This window comes from Hippocampus guttulatus, chromosome 1, assembly GCF_054856545.1.
Source record: "Hippocampus guttulatus isolate MCC_2025c chromosome 1, RoL_Hgut_1.0, whole genome shotgun sequence".
NCBI classification, from domain to species: Eukaryota; Metazoa; Chordata; class Actinopteri; order Syngnathiformes; family Syngnathidae; genus Hippocampus; species Hippocampus guttulatus.
Window position 1 is genome coordinate 23,507,585 of NC_141261.1, and position 17,419 is coordinate 23,525,003.

General features: G+C 42.9%; 1 protein-coding gene across 2 annotated transcripts; it reads left to right on the forward strand.

The window, feature by feature from the left end:
• Positions 1-773: 773 nt before the first annotated feature.
• Positions 774-17,309, forward strand: glsa (glutaminase a). Of its 2 annotated transcripts, none has more exons than XM_086121035.1 (18): positions 774-1,095; positions 5,472-5,568; positions 6,156-6,274; positions 7,358-7,487; positions 7,561-7,640; positions 8,360-8,523; positions 9,602-9,660; positions 10,040-10,072; positions 10,313-10,371; positions 10,442-10,508; positions 11,013-11,063; positions 11,129-11,305; positions 12,107-12,238; positions 13,699-13,791; positions 13,917-13,978; positions 14,081-14,157; positions 14,242-14,305; positions 16,324-17,309. In XM_086121035.1, exons 1-18 carry the CDS (start codon positions 890-892, stop codon positions 16,469-16,471), a joined length of 1,818 nt encoding a protein of 605 aa, XP_085977161.1. In that variant the 5' UTR covers positions 774-889; the 3' UTR covers positions 16,472-17,309. The 2 variants fall into 2 exon arrangements, with proteins under 2 accessions (XP_085977161.1, XP_085977170.1); XM_086121044.1 differs by having other exon boundaries at positions 5,478-5,568.
• The last annotated feature ends 110 nt before the right edge of the window (positions 17,310-17,419 follow it).

Below are 17,419 nucleotides of genomic sequence, written 5' to 3' on the forward strand. Positions count from 1 at the left end.
CGCTGTCCGGAAAGCATTTCCATGGAGACTCAAGTCAAGTCAAGTACAACTTTATGTCAAATGTGCAATATCAGACTGTTAAAGCAAATGTTGTGCAAAAGCAATATTTGATGATTCATAGACATCCAGAAACAACGTGTCTGTGAGAATGCATGTTTGGCATAATGTATTTTAATTCCCACTTCAAATATAGCAACCACGTCTGACCAGAAGGTGGTGCTGTGTATACAGCGCTGGAGATGGAGGAACAGTAACACTCGCATCAGTCTGTTGAGGATTGCATGTCGTGCACTATCAATACTGTACTGTAGTTCACCCGGGTTGAGAGCACGACATACTCGACATACATATTACTGAAGAGGGTCCTGAACACCCTGTTTATTGACCTGAATAGCAAATGATACGAAATGGCTTTAATGACCTTTATCCACCTAGTAGAATTCCATGCATGTGCCAAAGAGTTTAACTAAAAGCAATCCTTTTTATTAGAGTAATTAAATAATTACACCCAAGATGTTACGCTTTTATTGGTCATCATTGATCTGATTTTGTGTTTCTTTGTTGTTAAATGAAAGGTATTCCATATTTGTACAGGCCTTGTACTGTACTTTATTGGGAAATATTGACATTTTATATTAAAAGTTAACAATAAAGTTGTATCCAATCCAAGCCAAAAGGTCATATGATCGACGGCTAAACTGACCAATGGGTGAGAGCCAATCAAAATCCAAGTTTTTCAATTCAGGTTGTGACGACAAACTCGTCGTCCATCCGCCCGTTACTCACTTACTCCATTACTCCTCGGTGTTATTCCTGCGAACGCGCTCATTCATTTGTTTGCAGGATTCGCTCTCCTTTTGGTTTTCGTTCTGTTGACGCCGAGTTTGCAATGTTCCATTTACGACCAACGGTAGGGCTCAAGGATATCTTTCAGAGGCAGCTGAAGCGGCGTTTGGCAGGCGGAGTCCACGCTCCCCTTGCAGCCGGCTACTGGAGCCGCTCTCCGGCCACGGCCACAGAGCAGCACGACGCTAGACGCTTTTGTTCCAAAGCAGACGGACACACTGAGGCCAACAAAGATTCTGCCACGGACAAGTGAGTAAAGTCATGCGCGTCGCATATGCTTAGCCAGCCATTCCCAACTTTAATGACGGGGTTGAAGAAAAGACGCTTTCATGTAATTTCATATATGACTCAGGAATTTATTATTAGAGTAACACGTACACGTGGAAAAAAGTGGATTAGTTAGCTCACAATTCCTACGGTACTGCACAAATGTTAGCAAGGCCTCTTGAAATATTTCTACAGCCAGTTGTTAGCTACTCCAGCTTGAGGCTGTTGGAGCACTGATGAAAAGTAACTAAGTACACATACAGTACTTAGTTACTGTACCGAAGTAGAATAGTCTGTTAGCTGTACTTAATCGAGTAAAGTGCTTATTCCCTGAACGGAATTCAAAACACATGTATCATCTTTCCCCATGAAAATGAAAGGAAAATGGCATTTCTTTTTTCATTCAATTTAGTGAGATGTTGTGCTGCCCCTTCTTCCATGTGTTGTGCCATTGTTTGTATTCAAATAATCATTACATAAAGAAGGGGTCCCCACCGCTGTCTTGTGGCTCAGTACCGGTCCACGGGCCATTTGGTATGAGGCCGCACAGAGAAACAATGTAAAATATACTGTATGTTAACAAACCCCTATATGTGTGTCCTACCATTTTATCGGTAAATTGTTCAATCCCAAATCACAATGTTAACCAACATGCTCTGTGGCAGCAAGTCTGATTGTGGGATGTTGTAAAACCAGTGTTCTGATATATGATCAACAAAGAAGGCCAAAGAGCAATCACGTGTGTTATGTGAGAGTCACTTTCACTTTGGATTCACCTTTATTTCAGAGGCGTACCAGAAAAGCCGCAATTTAGTTGCTGTTCCCTTTCTAACTGTCAAGTAACTCATTTTGTATGTTAAGATTCACATTTCTTCATACTGCAGTTGTGCTTTCCCTATGAGCGCCCCTACTTGTGAGTTTGAATCACCAAGTGTCCAAACCCTAACCCCGTATTGACTATTAAAAGTATTATTTTACAATATTTCTAAAATTATAATTATTTGTAAGAAAACGTTTATATTTTAATTTATTATTATTTTTTATTCTGTAGTACAGTATTGTATAATAATTGTAAAAAAAAAATAAAGCTGAAGACTTTGCAGATTTCACTTATCATGGTTTCTTTTTGGAACATAACCCCCTGCGATAAACTGTTTTTCAATTTTACAACTGTGCTATTTGATCTTAAAACGCGTACCGAAAAAATGGGAGGTGTTTTTTTTAGGTGGGATTGCAATAGGTGAATGGCACCTCAATTCTTTTCAATGGGGAAAGTTGCTATGAAAAAAAAGAGTCCTTTGAACAAAGGGCGACTTTAGACCAGGAGACCCAAAGCAATGATTTAGCTCAGTGGCTTTCAAACTATTGACACCAAGTACCAGATAAGTCAGTTCTTCACTCTGCCAGTACAGTGTCATCATGACCAACATTAACATACAGTAGCGTATTATGCCCAAGTGAGCCAAAGGTTTTATTCCTAAAAAGTACATTTAACCCCCCTGCATCATTATGTACACTAAAAACATTAAGACTGCTTTCAAATAAAGGGAAACACAAAAATACGTTCAATGCAAATGTCTTCCACAAAAAGTTCAATAAAACTGTAGTATGCTCAGTTGGTGAAACTGTGAGAATGACTGATCGAGCTCAAGTGGGCTTGTGGAATTTTCACACCGCTCGGATTTTTCCACACTTGGTGTAGCCAAAGCTGCTTGCTGGCACACTGCCCATCACTTCAGGTCTTCAGTCACGATGATATTCGGCAGCAGATGCGTCATTGCCAGATTGATTTCTGAGTTACTGTTAAGCCATTCTCCTTCCACTGAAGGCTCGTTTGTGGTGAGTGCAGCACCTGCACCAGTACAGAATCCATCACTTTGACTTTCAGCAGCTGAGCTGGAAAAGTGCTCTCAAATCTGACTGCTACAGATGTTGCAGATGTTCCGCCAGGAGGTTTTAGCTTTGTTTGCTGTCTTATTCATGTTATAATGACGATTTGTAGCTGGAATGCCACTCAGGGGAATGCATGGGCCCACTGTTAAATCATTCAATTCCCATGATGTATAAACACGTCTTGAAAACCCGCCACGTCCGCCTACCCGTGACGTATTAATATGTTGTTTCTTTCTTTCTTTCTTTTTTTTTTTTTGTTTGCCAAAGTCTGCAGAAGGACCTGATGCAGCCTCTTGCAAAGGATAATGCTTGACTGCATTGTGAATAATTAAAAATCTTTCCAGCAGGTGACAGTGTGTTTTCAGGGATCAACCAGGTTCATGCTGCAGAACAAGTAGAAGTTGCGTGGGAGAAATGCTTGGGGGGAGTTGTGGAGTAGGGTAAAGTTGGGTGGAGTAGCGTATAGTTAGTAGAGTGCATTTGAACCAGTAGCGATGGAGAAATCAAAACAATTAACCTGTGAGGATTGCTTTTGGGGAAGAAAATCTTCCACCATGACTAAGGAGAGGAGTTCCTCAAAGCGGCAGGACGCGAAAATGCAAAAATAAGAAGCAGCCATCAAAAGCGGCTTTGTGGGCACGAACATCGTCTGCCTCATGCAAATGCCACTCTGCAGCGAAAGTGCCTTCGCAAAAGCAAGCCAAGTGAAAACAGAATGTGGGTGTAAGGCCTGTTGTGTGCCCTTGTGTCAGGGCAATTGCACAAAAAATATGCATAAATTGCAGGGTGAAGGTGACACACATGCACCCTTTTGTGGTGTTGTTTTGTAAAGAGAAAGTCTTTTTTTAAATGTTTGAGATGTCACAGAAGCAAAAAATAGTGGTGCCGTACTTGAAATTATGCTTGAAATGCATGTTTTTACGAAAAAGTCTTTTTTACAGTTTTTCACTCAGAAAATGGAAATCTGAGGAAATTTGGCTATTTTCTCATGCTGATTGCTAAAGAGAGTCTCAACTTTCTTTTGGCAAGCTGCATGTTTATTTCGCTATCGAACACAATAATCGGTGGGCCTTGCAAATCAGCAAAAATCCAGAAAATTGCTTAATGAGAGAGAATTAAAAAAAAAGAGAAAGAAAAGTAGTTAGCAGGCTCCTTTCTGGTTTGTGGCACTCCAACGTTGCATGGAAACAGCTAATGCAGACTCACCAATGTGGTGGCCTCAATGACTACATGAGTAGCCCGCAGGGTTCTTCTAAAAAGGGCTCACCAGTCATGGGACATTGTGATTTCCTATGAATTTTGTAGAAAATCTAAACGCTTGCAGAAATGCACAGTATGAAAATAATGTGTTGCAAATTGATTTTCATCTGTTTCCGACCCTATGAAATCATTGTTGGTAATTAGTGTCTTCGCATCGACAACGTTCCTTGATGATTAAAATAAATGTAGTTCAAAGTAATTTGAACACATTTCAGAAGTGTGCATCAAACTGGTAGCCATTGGCATTTACAGTATCAGTAGTCAACAAGTAGCTGTCGTATTTCTGCTCGCAGGGTTTGCCCTTTTATTTTCTGTGGCGGTATGTAACAACAGCTGCAAAACTGCAACAAAAGAGCTAGAAGTGGATGAAAAAAATGGCACAGTACTGTACGCCACGCAGATCTCTGCCAATTGTTTCTGTTGTATTGTTCATCGTCACAAGTTCATTATTTCCTCTGCACATTCTCTTCCTTATGTTCATCTTGATCTGCTTGCTTTGCTTTGTAAGTATATTTTTACTTTAATTTGACTTTGGGTGTGTTTTCCATCAGTAGAGGTAGACCCCCCCCCCCCCACCCACCCCCACGCCTGCCGCTTCCTTTAAATGTCCCCATTAACTTTCTAAAGCTGCTTGACTCCTTGACCTTGTCCGCCTCATCCCCTTTTTCGAATCTCTCCTCATCGGCACTCTTTCCCGATGATCTTCTGGACTCCAGAAAGAAAAATGTCTGATAGTGTCCAAATTGTGAGCAGCTTTGCTTCTCGTGTCACACTGGCCTGTCTCCCATAACGCAATCCAGCGGCCTGTGAGCAGACAGCTTTGTGCAAATCCCAATCAAATGTTGATTTGATTTGGATCGTAGCTGAGTGTCGCCGGCCCGCGCTCTCCTGACCTAACTAACTTGCTTTGCCGCTGCGAGTACCAGCCGGGTCCACGCCTGAGTGCATTCGTTCATCTCTGTGGGAACATTTGCCGTTCACTATTTTGTGTTGCTTTGATTTGACCTTCAAACAGCAGCTGTTGCATTGAGGTTGATTGGAAAACTGTGCAATACGATGGCGTTCCCTGGCTGGTAGTCTGGCAATAGCACTTGGGTGCACATGCAATGACTTGACCCGACTTGTGATGTGTTGCACAGTGAGTTTGAGTGTCAGCTCACCTGTCCGTCCGTCCGCCCGTCTGTCTGTGTGTGTCTCTCATGCAGGAGAAGAAAGGCAGGTATTTTACCCAGCCTGGAGGACCTGCTCTTCTACACCATAGCTGAAGGCCAAGAGAAGATCCCAGCACACAAATTCACCACAGTGAGTCCGAATAAGGGCTGTTTGGAAAATTTCACTGGGAATTTTATAGGCCTTGAAGTGAACCAACCAGGAATAAATGGAATGTTGGCTATTAATGAGGGGGAGCAGGGGGTTATAATCCTGACTAAAACAAGCAGATTGCAGACAGGTACGGTTGAATATGAAGAGCCCATTAACCGAAAAGCGTTAGTCAAAATGCAGAAGTAAGGCCACGGTTGAGGCAAGGTTCTCTCATTATGTAAAAAATTGAATGGGATTTTGTTTGTATTTTTGGATGGGGGTTGGGGTATAGTTTTGTTCGTTTTCTAATGGGTTAGGTGAGGGGGTGAGTCATATTTAACCCAACATTTATGTTTTTGTTCTTCAATGAAAGAAATTCTTTCATTGAAATAAAACATTTAAAACTCAATTACTGTTCCAAATTCCCCCCACTTAACTGCTCATTGACATTTTCTGTACATTTTGCTCCCTTTTGCAACCAAAGTCTAAACCAAGAATTGTGCTGTGCTTTTCTTCTTTTCTTTTCTTTTCTTTTTGAACTTACTTTTGATGAATTACTCAGCCATGCACCCTTCCTCTCTCCACAGGCTCTCAAATCCACTGGGCTTCGCACAGGAGACCCCCGGCTGAAAGAATGTATGGAGATGCTGAAGGTGACCATGAAAACAACCTCAGATGGAGCCCTGGATAGACACCTCTTCAAGAAGTATGTTTTTAAATGACCACAACTGACTCTTATTGTGAAGAAACACAATTAAAGCTGCTCAGGGTCCTCATCCATATTCACTGATGTTGGTCCCGATTGGACCGCAGCCAGCACATAGCCTGAGAGCAAAAAAACCCAAACCAACATATAGACGTCTACACCCCCTGTTCAAATGCCAGTTTTCCGTGGCATAAAATGAATCATCTTGAGCACATTTGAAGAAAACGCTGAATCTTTTCATAAGAAAACCTTTATTTGTCTCACAATGGAGAAATTCTCAATTTACAGCAGCAAAATTCTCTGAGCACTTTCGCCCCAAAGCAAAGCAGGTTGCTTGGGAAGTGTGATGGCGATGCCCGACAGATGAGGTTGGCTCCCTGAGCCGGGGCATGATGACGGCTCATGGTTGTTATCCTCTCCCTGCGTTGTCTTCCAGAGTTTATTTATAGAGCTAAGCCTCATGCAGGAACCACGTGAGCAACTAGCCGGTGGAGTGCTGCATTTTTTCCCCCACAGGGATCCCACGCTACCGGGATTACAGCGAGCGATGCCAGAGAGATAGCAGAGACGCAAATCCCAACTAGCCGAGAGACGCTTCCACACCACTGCCTTGTTTTGTTTCAAATGGCAGAAACTGCTTTGAGTTGAGAAAGAATTTGAGTAATTTGAAATTTTAGTGAGAGACTTGCACACAAATTGACAAGGGCTTGGATATGAAAGAGAGAAGATATGATACAACACATTACAATTATTTGCTTTTTTTTTTTAAGTGTTGGGGTCGTCATTGTAATGAAAGCATTGCTTATCGTTGGCCTAGTAATTTAGGAGGCGGGTTTAACACGACTACCCCCTCACCACAAGCAAAGGTCAAAAGTGACATGTGACCTGTAATTCTTGACCGCCCTCCTAATGAAGGCATATCAAAGACATGTTAGGATATGTGTGAACTGACGTAAATTGTGTGTGTGTGTGTGTGTGTGTGTGTGTGTGTGTGTGTGTGTGTGTGTGTGTGTGTGTGTGTGTTGGGGGGGGGTACTATGCCCACTTTTATCCAAAATACAACATGTTTCCTTTTGTGTGCAGATGTGTGCAGAGCAACATTGTGCTGCTCACTCAAGCCTTTCGTAAGAAATTTGTCATCCCGGACTTCCAACCGTTTTGCCGCCACATTGGCGAACTGTACGACAATGCAAAGAACATGTCTGGGGGACAGGTGAGCAACCAAACAAAGGCCGGCCTGTCTGAGTGCACACATTGGAATGGCTACCAAAGAAATGTTCCTGCAGGTGGCTGACTACATTCCCCAGCTTGCTCGCTTCAGCCCAGACTTGTGGGCCGTCTCCTTGTGCACCGTCGACGGTCAGAGGTACAATTTTACTTGGTAATGTATATGCCAGTACAGTGAACGCTGGATTGTCACGGTGAAAAATGGACATAACAGACCCACCCACGATCGGTGAAAATAGATGAGAAAGAAGAGATCATATAAAAGACCTTGTGGGACAGGGGTGTTGTTTTACCCCTCCCACACACTTAAAGCATTTCTCTTATGAAAGCACACTTTTTAAAATATTCCTGAGCACCTGTTCTCACGCTCGCTGTCAAGGAACAGGAGACTTTCGTATGATGCCACTTTAACATCCCACTTCTCCAAAATCGAGAGGGCAGAGCGTGCTGGCTTCCAGTCACTCTCAGTGGAAGTTTATTGCTAAATTGAAACATAAAAACAAATTCAACCTCAAATATTTGGTGGCCCAAATTTCCAGCTAAACCATGCAATTCTTCCAAAAATTCGCTACCTTAATTGTAGCATATCATGAAACGCGAAAGACGAGCTAATGGAAATGTTCTGGTTTTTAAGCACAATATAAATCAAGATGTATTGCACTTTAGAAACAACTGCAACTTCAACACATTCGGAACGGCAACATACACAAAGAGAGCATTCGAACAGACACTTAACGTGTTCTATCTGTCTTCCAGCGTAGCTCAGTGCTGTGGCAAATGCATCGACAAAGCAGGCGTTCACTGTACAGCGCCTGCAAGGAGTCACTAAGCGCCATTCACGTGCGTCTTTTGTTCCAGGCACACGGTAGGTGACACCAAGGTGCCCTTTTGTCTGCAGTCTTGCGTGAAGCCACTGAAATACGCCATCGCCGTTCACGACCACGGCACCGAGTACGTGCACCGCTTCATTGGCAAAGAGCCCAGCGGCCTGCGCTTCAACAAGCTCTTCTTGAATGAGGATGGTGAGGAAGCACACCGGCACGCCTCCGACTTTGGTGGCTGGCCGAAAGAAGAGCTTTTTCTGGAGGCGGCATGAAATATTGATGGGGGGTTGCAAAGGGGGCTGTGTGGCTGTTGAGTGGTTAGCACATCCGTCTCATAGTTTTCTCACATCCGGCCTTCCTTTGTGGACCTTGCATGTTGTCCCTGTGCGTTAAGGTTTTTTTGGTGGCTACGCCACCTTCCGCCCTCCTCCCCAAAACAAGCATGTTATGTTCACTGACGAGTCTAAATTGTCCATAGGTGTGAATGTGAGTGTGCATGGTTGTTTGTCTTTATGTGCCCTGCGATTGGCTGGCCAACATTCCAGGGTGCACTCTGCGTCTCGCCAAAAGTCAGCCGGGTTAGGCTTGAACTCATCCACAAAGCTAATGAGGTTCAGTGCGAAAAGAAAAGGGATGAATGCATGCATGGCTTGTATCGGAGCAGATTGGGCCTTCTCAGACAAGCTTCCATTTCAGGAGTTTAATAATAAGCGCAAATAGAAACATTTTGTCCAACCAGACAAAATAAAACAATCAAATGGCATGAACAACAACAACAGCTTTCTAAGGAGAACAAAGTAGATCTGATATTTTATTGAATATTGGCTTTTGTTTTTTTTTCCATTAGAGAAGAAAAACATACAATACAATACATGCTGATTTATATGAACGTTGATTTAAATATTACTCGCTCCCTGACTCAACCTACAGGTGTTAAAAAAATTAACCAAAAAAAAAGAAAATCTCGGTATCCATAAATACCCCGAAAGTCCCATTCCACTTGCACATAAAAGGACGTCTTTCCTTTAGCTTTGCAAGACTCGCCTCTGCATTTTTCTTGCTCAACCCTTTTAGGCGTTGGGCTTTACAAATTCAACTGAAATCAACTTGTGTGAAAAGTACCAGAATTTTGCAACCTCCTGTCCCACGAAGCCCGTCTGTCTAAAAACTCCGCGGTCAACTTGTGTTTGTCTATTGCTTTTGGTATGCGGTCATTTTATGTCACTTCTGTGAGAGAAGTGACCTCTCTGACGCGATCTGAAACTGTGTGCCGCAGACAAACCACATAACCCCATGGTGAACGCCGGCGCCATCGTCTGTACATCTCTCATCAAGGTAACAAACAACACATAACAACAAAATCAAGTAGCTGATCTTTTTTAACACACCGTTGATTCAAATTGAGTTAGTTTGGCAAGTGTTCAGAAATGTCAGATTAGTGCACTCAAGCAGATTACGGTTATAATCGCTCAGAACGGGGATTTGGTGGAAAGCAGCATAACATGTACTTTGTGCGTGTGCACACGTACACGTACTCACGAAACATTGGGTCACCTTCACGAATGAACTCAAGAGGGCCCCCTGCTGTACAATATGAAAAGTGACTTGTGGCTTGAACGTCAGACACGAACAAATACACTTATGCTGAGACTTGAATTTCGTAAAAAGTGACTAGAATGATAAAAATTGGGAATGTGTTCCATTTGTGTTTCAGCAAGGAGCCAGCAATGCTGAGAAGTTTGATTACGTGAGTATTACCACCTACATTTGTCATACATCTATGACCACTTTTTTTTTGACACACTTGCATGTCCAACAATCCGAAAGCTACTGCTGCCTTGACTCCACCACGCAAGCTAGCACTTTCCTCAAATTTGGACTCTCAACACAAAGCAACAACAACAACAAAAAACTTGTCAATTGGATTGAGTCAATGTACCACTGTACTCTACGTGCTCATTCTAATGAATTTGAGTGATAAGTGCAGGTCATGAACTTCATGAACAAATTGGCGGGAAACGAGTATGTCGGCTTCAGCAACGCCACGTGAGTTCAACAAAGCGCCGATATTGAATTGCGATTCAGGTGAAGCTAATCCATCCTGTGCGTGCCCCAGGTTCCAGTCTGAGCGTGAGTCCGGAGACAGAAACTTTGCCATCGGCTACTACCTGAAGGAAAAAAAGGTCAGATTCCATCGGCACCTGTTACCTCCGTCCATTGCGCTCCCCTAATAACAATACTGCCACAGATTTTCTACCCAAGTGAATCAAAATCAATTTAGCAAGAAATATTGGGTGAGTCTCTTAAAATGAAGTGGCCAGCCAGATCGGCGCCCCCTGGCCTTCTGTTTGCCCCTCATGCTGGGGCAGGGGTGCCCAATCCGGTTCTTGCGAGACTGAGGACAAGCTGGTTTTAGATGTCTCCCTCCTCCAACATACCTGATTCAAATGATCAGCTCATCAGAGAAGCCTGATAATGCTCATTTGGTGTGTTGGAGAAGGGAGACATCTCACACAGGATGAATTGGGGCCCTTGAGGTCCGGACTTGGGCAGCCCAACTGTAAGGTGACCTTGAGTGACATGAAAGGCACATGTTCAAGTCTGGCTCGTCTTTTCTCCTCCCTCCAGCCTCTGAGATAAGCAGAGTCAAATGTCAACCGTGTTTTGTTTTTTTGGGGTCCTCGCAGTGTTTTCCAGAAGGAACAGACATGACATCCATCTTGGACTTCTACTTCCAGGTAAAAGATGAGCAGCAAATCCACTGAAGAGCAACGTAGTGACAGTGTGATTGTTTTCCTGTCAGTTGTGCTCCATAGAGGTGACCTGCGAGAGTGCCAGCGTAATGGCAGCAACCCTCGCCAACGGTGGCTTCTGTCCCATCACAGGAGAGCGCGTGCTGAGCCCGGAGGCAGTGCGCAACACTCTCAGCCTGATGCACTCATGTGGAATGTATGATTTCTCTGGACAGTTTGCTTTCCATGTAAGTATCGGTGTCCCGCTAGGGCACGGGTGTCAAACTCATTTTCATCACTGGCCACTGTTATGCCCTGTCGAGCGATTGTAGCGCATAGAATGAAACAAAGGTTACTATTTACTAGTGATGGGAAAATTAAGCTTCAAATTTGCTTCATGAACCAGCTGCTGTATTTTTTTGACTCACCTAGATGGGACTGTCTGTTCAACTTTAGGCTGAAGGCACACCGACTTGCCGTTTTGTTAAACCCTTTTACTTAAACCAAAAGGGCCATCTCGAGGAGTCAAAAAAATACAACTGCTTCATGAAGCAAATCTGAAGTTTCATTTTCACATCATAGTATGCGGTCTATGCCCTGCGATTGGCTGGCAACTGATTCAGGGTGTCCCCAGCCTACTGCCCAGAGACGACTGGGATAGGCTCCAGCACCCCCCGCGACCCTAGTGAGGATCAAGCGGTTCGGAAAATGGATGGATGAATGGAAGTATGCGGTCTATTTAAGTCGAGTCTTGAGCTGCCACTGAGATTAACCACGACTACTTCACACCACTAACTTGGTGGGGAAAAAAACTTTTCAATGTTAACAATATTTAGTTTTTTTACCAAAAATGTATGAGAAGTAAAACGACTTCTTAAACGACTTCTTGGTGATCCGTAACAAATATTGTACATCCAACCAAACATGTGAATCCACTAATCAGTCATCAGTCTGAGCCTTGAGTTTGACATGCGTGCCTTGAGAAAAAACGTTTAAAAAAAGCCTTTGCCACACGATGTACGCCACACATGTTCTCCAAATGGTTTCAGGTGGGCCTCCCAGCTAAATCTGGCGTCGCTGGCGGGATCCTGCTTGTGGTTCCAAATGTCATGGGCGTCATGTGTTGGTCTCCTCCTCTCGACAAGCTGGGCAACAGTGTGCGAGGCATCCAGTTCTGCACGGTAATCTTGCACCTCCCATCTCTGAAACGGTTCTTCAAATTAGCCGAGTGACAGGCCGAGACATTTGTTTTATTTTGAAATCCACTTTGTTTGGCACATTTTCCAAATAAATACGCTGTAAAAGATAAGTTCTCAATGCATTTTACGGATAAATTAATCATGCAAGTAAATAAATGACGTTACAAAAGGTAATCATCTTGGAGCAAATTCCTCGCACCTCCCTGGCCATCATTTTTTAGGAAACTCCCCAAAAATGGTGTTAACATTGCATCGTCATGGAGAGCAAGGCATTTTCAACACTTTAAACTGCTCAATAAGATGTAAAGATAACAAACACTGGCCAATGGTTTACATTTGTGGGGGAAAAAATGTGAAATTGATCAAATTTGTCACAAGAGAGAGGGAATATTAATAACCATTATTGTTGTAGGTGACATACAGAAAAAGAGAGAGTGAAATTGACACCCAGTATTAGCGTTTGAGGCTCCACCACATAAAACGTACTGTACTGTATTATTTTTTTCAAGAACCACAAAATCATTTTGTTTCCTGATCGGCATGGCTGCTGGGTCTCGCTTATGCTTAGTAGCCAGAAATATATTTTTATTCTTTTTTTTCCCTCTCTTTTTTGTGGTGGCTGTTAACTCTGCAATGTCAAAATAGCATTCACTGAAACTAAGATTTTGGGGGATTTTTTTTCCCCTCTCCCCCCCTTGTGGTTTCTTTTCTGACCTCTGACTGTAAATTTCCCCAGTGTGGGACAAATAAAGGATATCTTAATTTGCCACTCATGAAAACTAGATGCCGAACCCCCTACACTGTGCAACAGTTCAGTTGGGTTTGATGTTCCCCACTCCCCCAGATTGTACCATGCCATTTAAATCTCCAGTACGCATGTCCTCCTTTTTTTACTGTAGCTGCCGCTCGTCTCCTCCCGCTCCTAAATAAAAGTGAAGTTGGGGCTTTGCGTTATAACGGTGACACATATGGCTACCATCAAGCGGAATCCACGTTCCTTCAAAATCATCACTTTTCAGGGGAACCCCCAAAAATGTCTCGTTTGGTCAACCATTACTGTTGCACCATCGAAGACAGCAAGCCATTTTCAACACTTTAGATTGAGCAATAATGCATAAAAAATAACACCCACACGTGTGGACTGGCCAATTATATAGAGTTGTCGGGGGGGAATGAAATTGACCAAACTGTGACTTACGGCAGTGATATATCTGTATTGTCAAGCTGCGGTTTACTTAATGTCCAAACCGGTTGTAAAAGGCGCCAGACTACTTCCTGTTAGGTCACTTTGCAACGAGCACCAAATATGGGCAAGCTTGCGCCCTGTCGCCGTTGTCCCGACTCCATTGTGCGTCCGATTCGCCAGTGGGCACCGCGAAAATTAAAGTATATTTATAGCATGTAAGCGCCGATAACCGTAGTGATGTATCACCTTTTCGCAGGACCTGGTTTCCCTCTTCAACTTTCACAACTATGACAATTTGAGACACTTTGCAAAGAAACTGGATCCTCGCAGGGAGGGAGGAGATCAGAGGGTGAGTGATGACATGTCTGAGAGTTGTCAAATAGTCCAGCCAGCTTGTTTGGTGATGTGCCACCTGGTGGAAAACATCCATCCAGCCGTCTAATTTCTTTGCTCTGGGCCTCTGGGTTCTTTCAGGTAAAGTCTGTGATCAATCTGTTGTTTGCGGCTTACACCGGAGACGTATCAGCACTGAGGAGGTACATCGTCAAAAACGCTCAGACATTCGGGACCCAGGACAGCTGGATTCTATTTGAGTCCTCCATATTGCATCTCTCTGAGGCTATGTTTTGCCATTGCAGGTTTGCGTTGTCCTCCATGGACATGGAGCAGAGGGACTACGACTCCAGGACGGCTCTGCATGTGGCTGCAGCCGAAGGTGACGCTCGAATAACATTTTGTTCCCTCAGCTTTAATCTTAGGAAGCTGATATCTTACGCATTTGTTTTGGTTTGTCTTTCAGGTCACGCTGAGGTGGTTCGCTTTTTGCTCGAGGCCTGTAAGGTCAACCCAGTCCCCAGAGACAGGTAACTACTACAGCCGTAAATGTCAAAGTTGGGTAGCTTACATATGCGCATGCGGCACTTCAAGAAGGAAGGCAATCAAAGTCCACCATTCAGTCGCACGGGACCACAGCAGCAGCACAGGAGCAAGCCTCATATCAATTTCATCGAGAGCACAATGTACAAATTAATGTACAAACTAAGCAGAATGTTACAGGGCCTGAAACATTCTGGCCCTTCTTTTTTTTTTTTAATCCAGTTACTTTTCCTCTACAGCACATTTTCAAGTCCAGCTCCGTTATATCTAAGTACAATGCTTTTACATGTAATCTTATAGAACTGTTTGCTTTTAACATTTTGGGGGGGGTACAGTTTGATGTGCACTTTATTTTAATTGAATCATTATTGAAATGCTAATCCGCTGCCCTTTCTCAGCAATGCATCTTTATTTACATGGCACATTTTGTGTGCTGCTGACCTCTGATCCCTAATGGGTTTATATTCCAGGAGTATTTCTTGAATGTATTCAGAATCTAAGCCATTTAGTGATTTAAAGAGCAGTCGCATCATTTGCAAATCTACAGCTAACTGGGAGGAGCGAGTGTCAAGTTAGAAAAGCAGACATATATAATACAACACAGGCATTGAGATATACATGGAGACGTCTCAGCTCCTCAATAAGCCACAGTGATGTTAGTTGTTCTTCGCAGAGGATAAATAATACATTCCTGTGTGTATTCTTGCATTATGTCTGTGTCAATATTTTTTGGGGAATAAACCCCCTGCCTCAATTTTGATGACTCCTTGGGCTAACTCAGTGTTTCTCATAGTGGGGCGCACCCCCCTGGGGGGGCGCGAGGCTCCGTCAAGGGGGGCGCGTTTGACCTCGGGGAACATGCTTTTTTATTTTTTTACTGTCCTAAACTAACGTGCAGTTGCACCTCCACTACGTTAGGGGGCAGTGGCGCTCTCATTGGCAGAGTTTGCGCAGGGAGCATTCTCAGGGAGGAAATATGACGAGGCGTATGTAGCGCTTGGCTTCAATGTAACTGCAGTAGCAGACGAGGAAAGATCGCTGTGCTTACTGTGTCGAAAAAATTTGGTTAGCGGACAGCATGACGCCAAATAAATTAAGACGTCACTTAAAGACATTACACCCCAATCACGCTGATAAGCTGGTTGAGTTTTTTTCAGCGAAAACGTGCCGAATATTGCCAACAATCATGCCGCTTTGTGACTGCTACTTCAGTTAACTAAAATACAGGTCCCTGCTACACATTGAGCAGGAGCCGAGAGTTGCTGTGTCCTACTTCAAACCTCGCTTCGAAAAGCTGTGCATTGCAAAACGTGCTCATTGTAGCCATTAATCCAGACGTCATCTTTGATTTAAAAAAAAAAGAAAAAAGCACATATTCTTTTACATTTTTTTGTTTTGCTGGTTAGTTTTTTTAAATATTGTGCTCCTGAGATAATGTTGATTAGTTTGAATGCATTATTAGTTATTGATTTTATGTCATTTTATTTTTCAGTATCGTATGGTTTGACATGGTCAGTCAAAAATATTTATTGTTAAATTAAGGATTTAATGTTATTTTTGAATTTCAGATGCACTTTAAATCTTTTCTGTTCCAGTTACTAAAGCTATTCTTTGTTGCAAGTTGGTCCATATTTCTTTCTTTTTTTATTCTCTTATACATAAATAAGGATACAGCGTTGTGCAAAGGTGTACTTATAACAATTTTATAGACAAATGATACTATTTATAGTGGTGCCGGGGGGGGGGGGGGCGCGAGATGTTTTCCTCTTCCTAGGGGGGGCATGACAGAAAATAATTGAGAACCACTGGGCTAACTACACTACAGTCTATTTCTGTTTCAATGTTGGTCATGGTGGTAGTACTTTGGAGGACGAAATATTTTTTTAAATAGTACTTTGTGTAAGCCGTTTGAGAACCAATCTATGAGAGCCATGATCATGCTTGATTTTCAGTCAATTGCCCAGACAGTGGACTAGATTACAAAGGATGATGATTCATGTTGCAGGTGGGGCAATACGCCGATGGATGAGGCGGTTCACTTCGGCCACCATGATGTGGTCACCATCCTGCGCGACTATCACAATCTGTACAGTCCTCCGGAAAGCCCGGCGACAAAGGAGAACGCAGAAAATAACCTGGATAGCATGCTGTAAAATGTCTGGAAGCGGCATCGCCACTTCAAAGCGTCTTGCACAGAACTTGATATAAACATAACTTATACAGTATGTTGTTCTGATGACAGCAAATGTTAGCACCTAAAAAAACGCTCTTAATCATGTTGTTGTTAGCTGATGTTGTTCTTGTACTTTCAGCGTCTGTTGGGGTAGTTGTAGGTGGAAGCTTTACTTTTGTAGCGTCTTGGAGGATGTTACCAGCCAAAAGCTGAATGCTGGCTTCATTGAGTGGCAGCTGGTACTTTTTTTTTTTTTGACCGATGTAGACAAACCGTATTATTTTCAACAAAGCCACATGGTGGAATGTATCGTCTCCTAACACTCAGTGCGTTTGTGTGCGTGTGTCTCTGTATTTTATATCTATTTGTGTATATTTAACAAAAGCTATGCGTGTATAAATAAGTCACTTGTGGATCTCCATGTGGCACCTTGTTGAATTAAGTCTTGAATGGAAAGTAATTCCCAATATTATGACTTTAAAATGTTTTTGCTGTTTACATTCCCAAAACATGTATTTATTTTGACTTATTTGGTATTTATTCTGGAAAAAAACTCAATTTAAAGATGTCGACAAAGGTGTTGGCCGTATTTGAAGAGCTCAAAGAAATACTTCAAAACAGGGTCGCGTTTGTGTTTTGGAAGCTTCAAAACTTGACAGAATGTTGAAGCACAATAACTGCAATTTTACTGACACATTTAGCAGAGCGGATGGTCAAATGGACTTGAGCTGATTCCCACTTGTGTTAGTTGTTGCTGCTGTGACTGGATGTATTGATTTCTGGAAACCTCACAAATTAAATATATACCGTACTACACACTTTTTGAGCATATTTTGTTGAGGAAAAAATGCAGGTCTGAAATGTGAGGCGGTAGCTAGGCCGGCCGAGATTTTATGTGGCATTCCCCTTTAATCGACTATTTTACAAA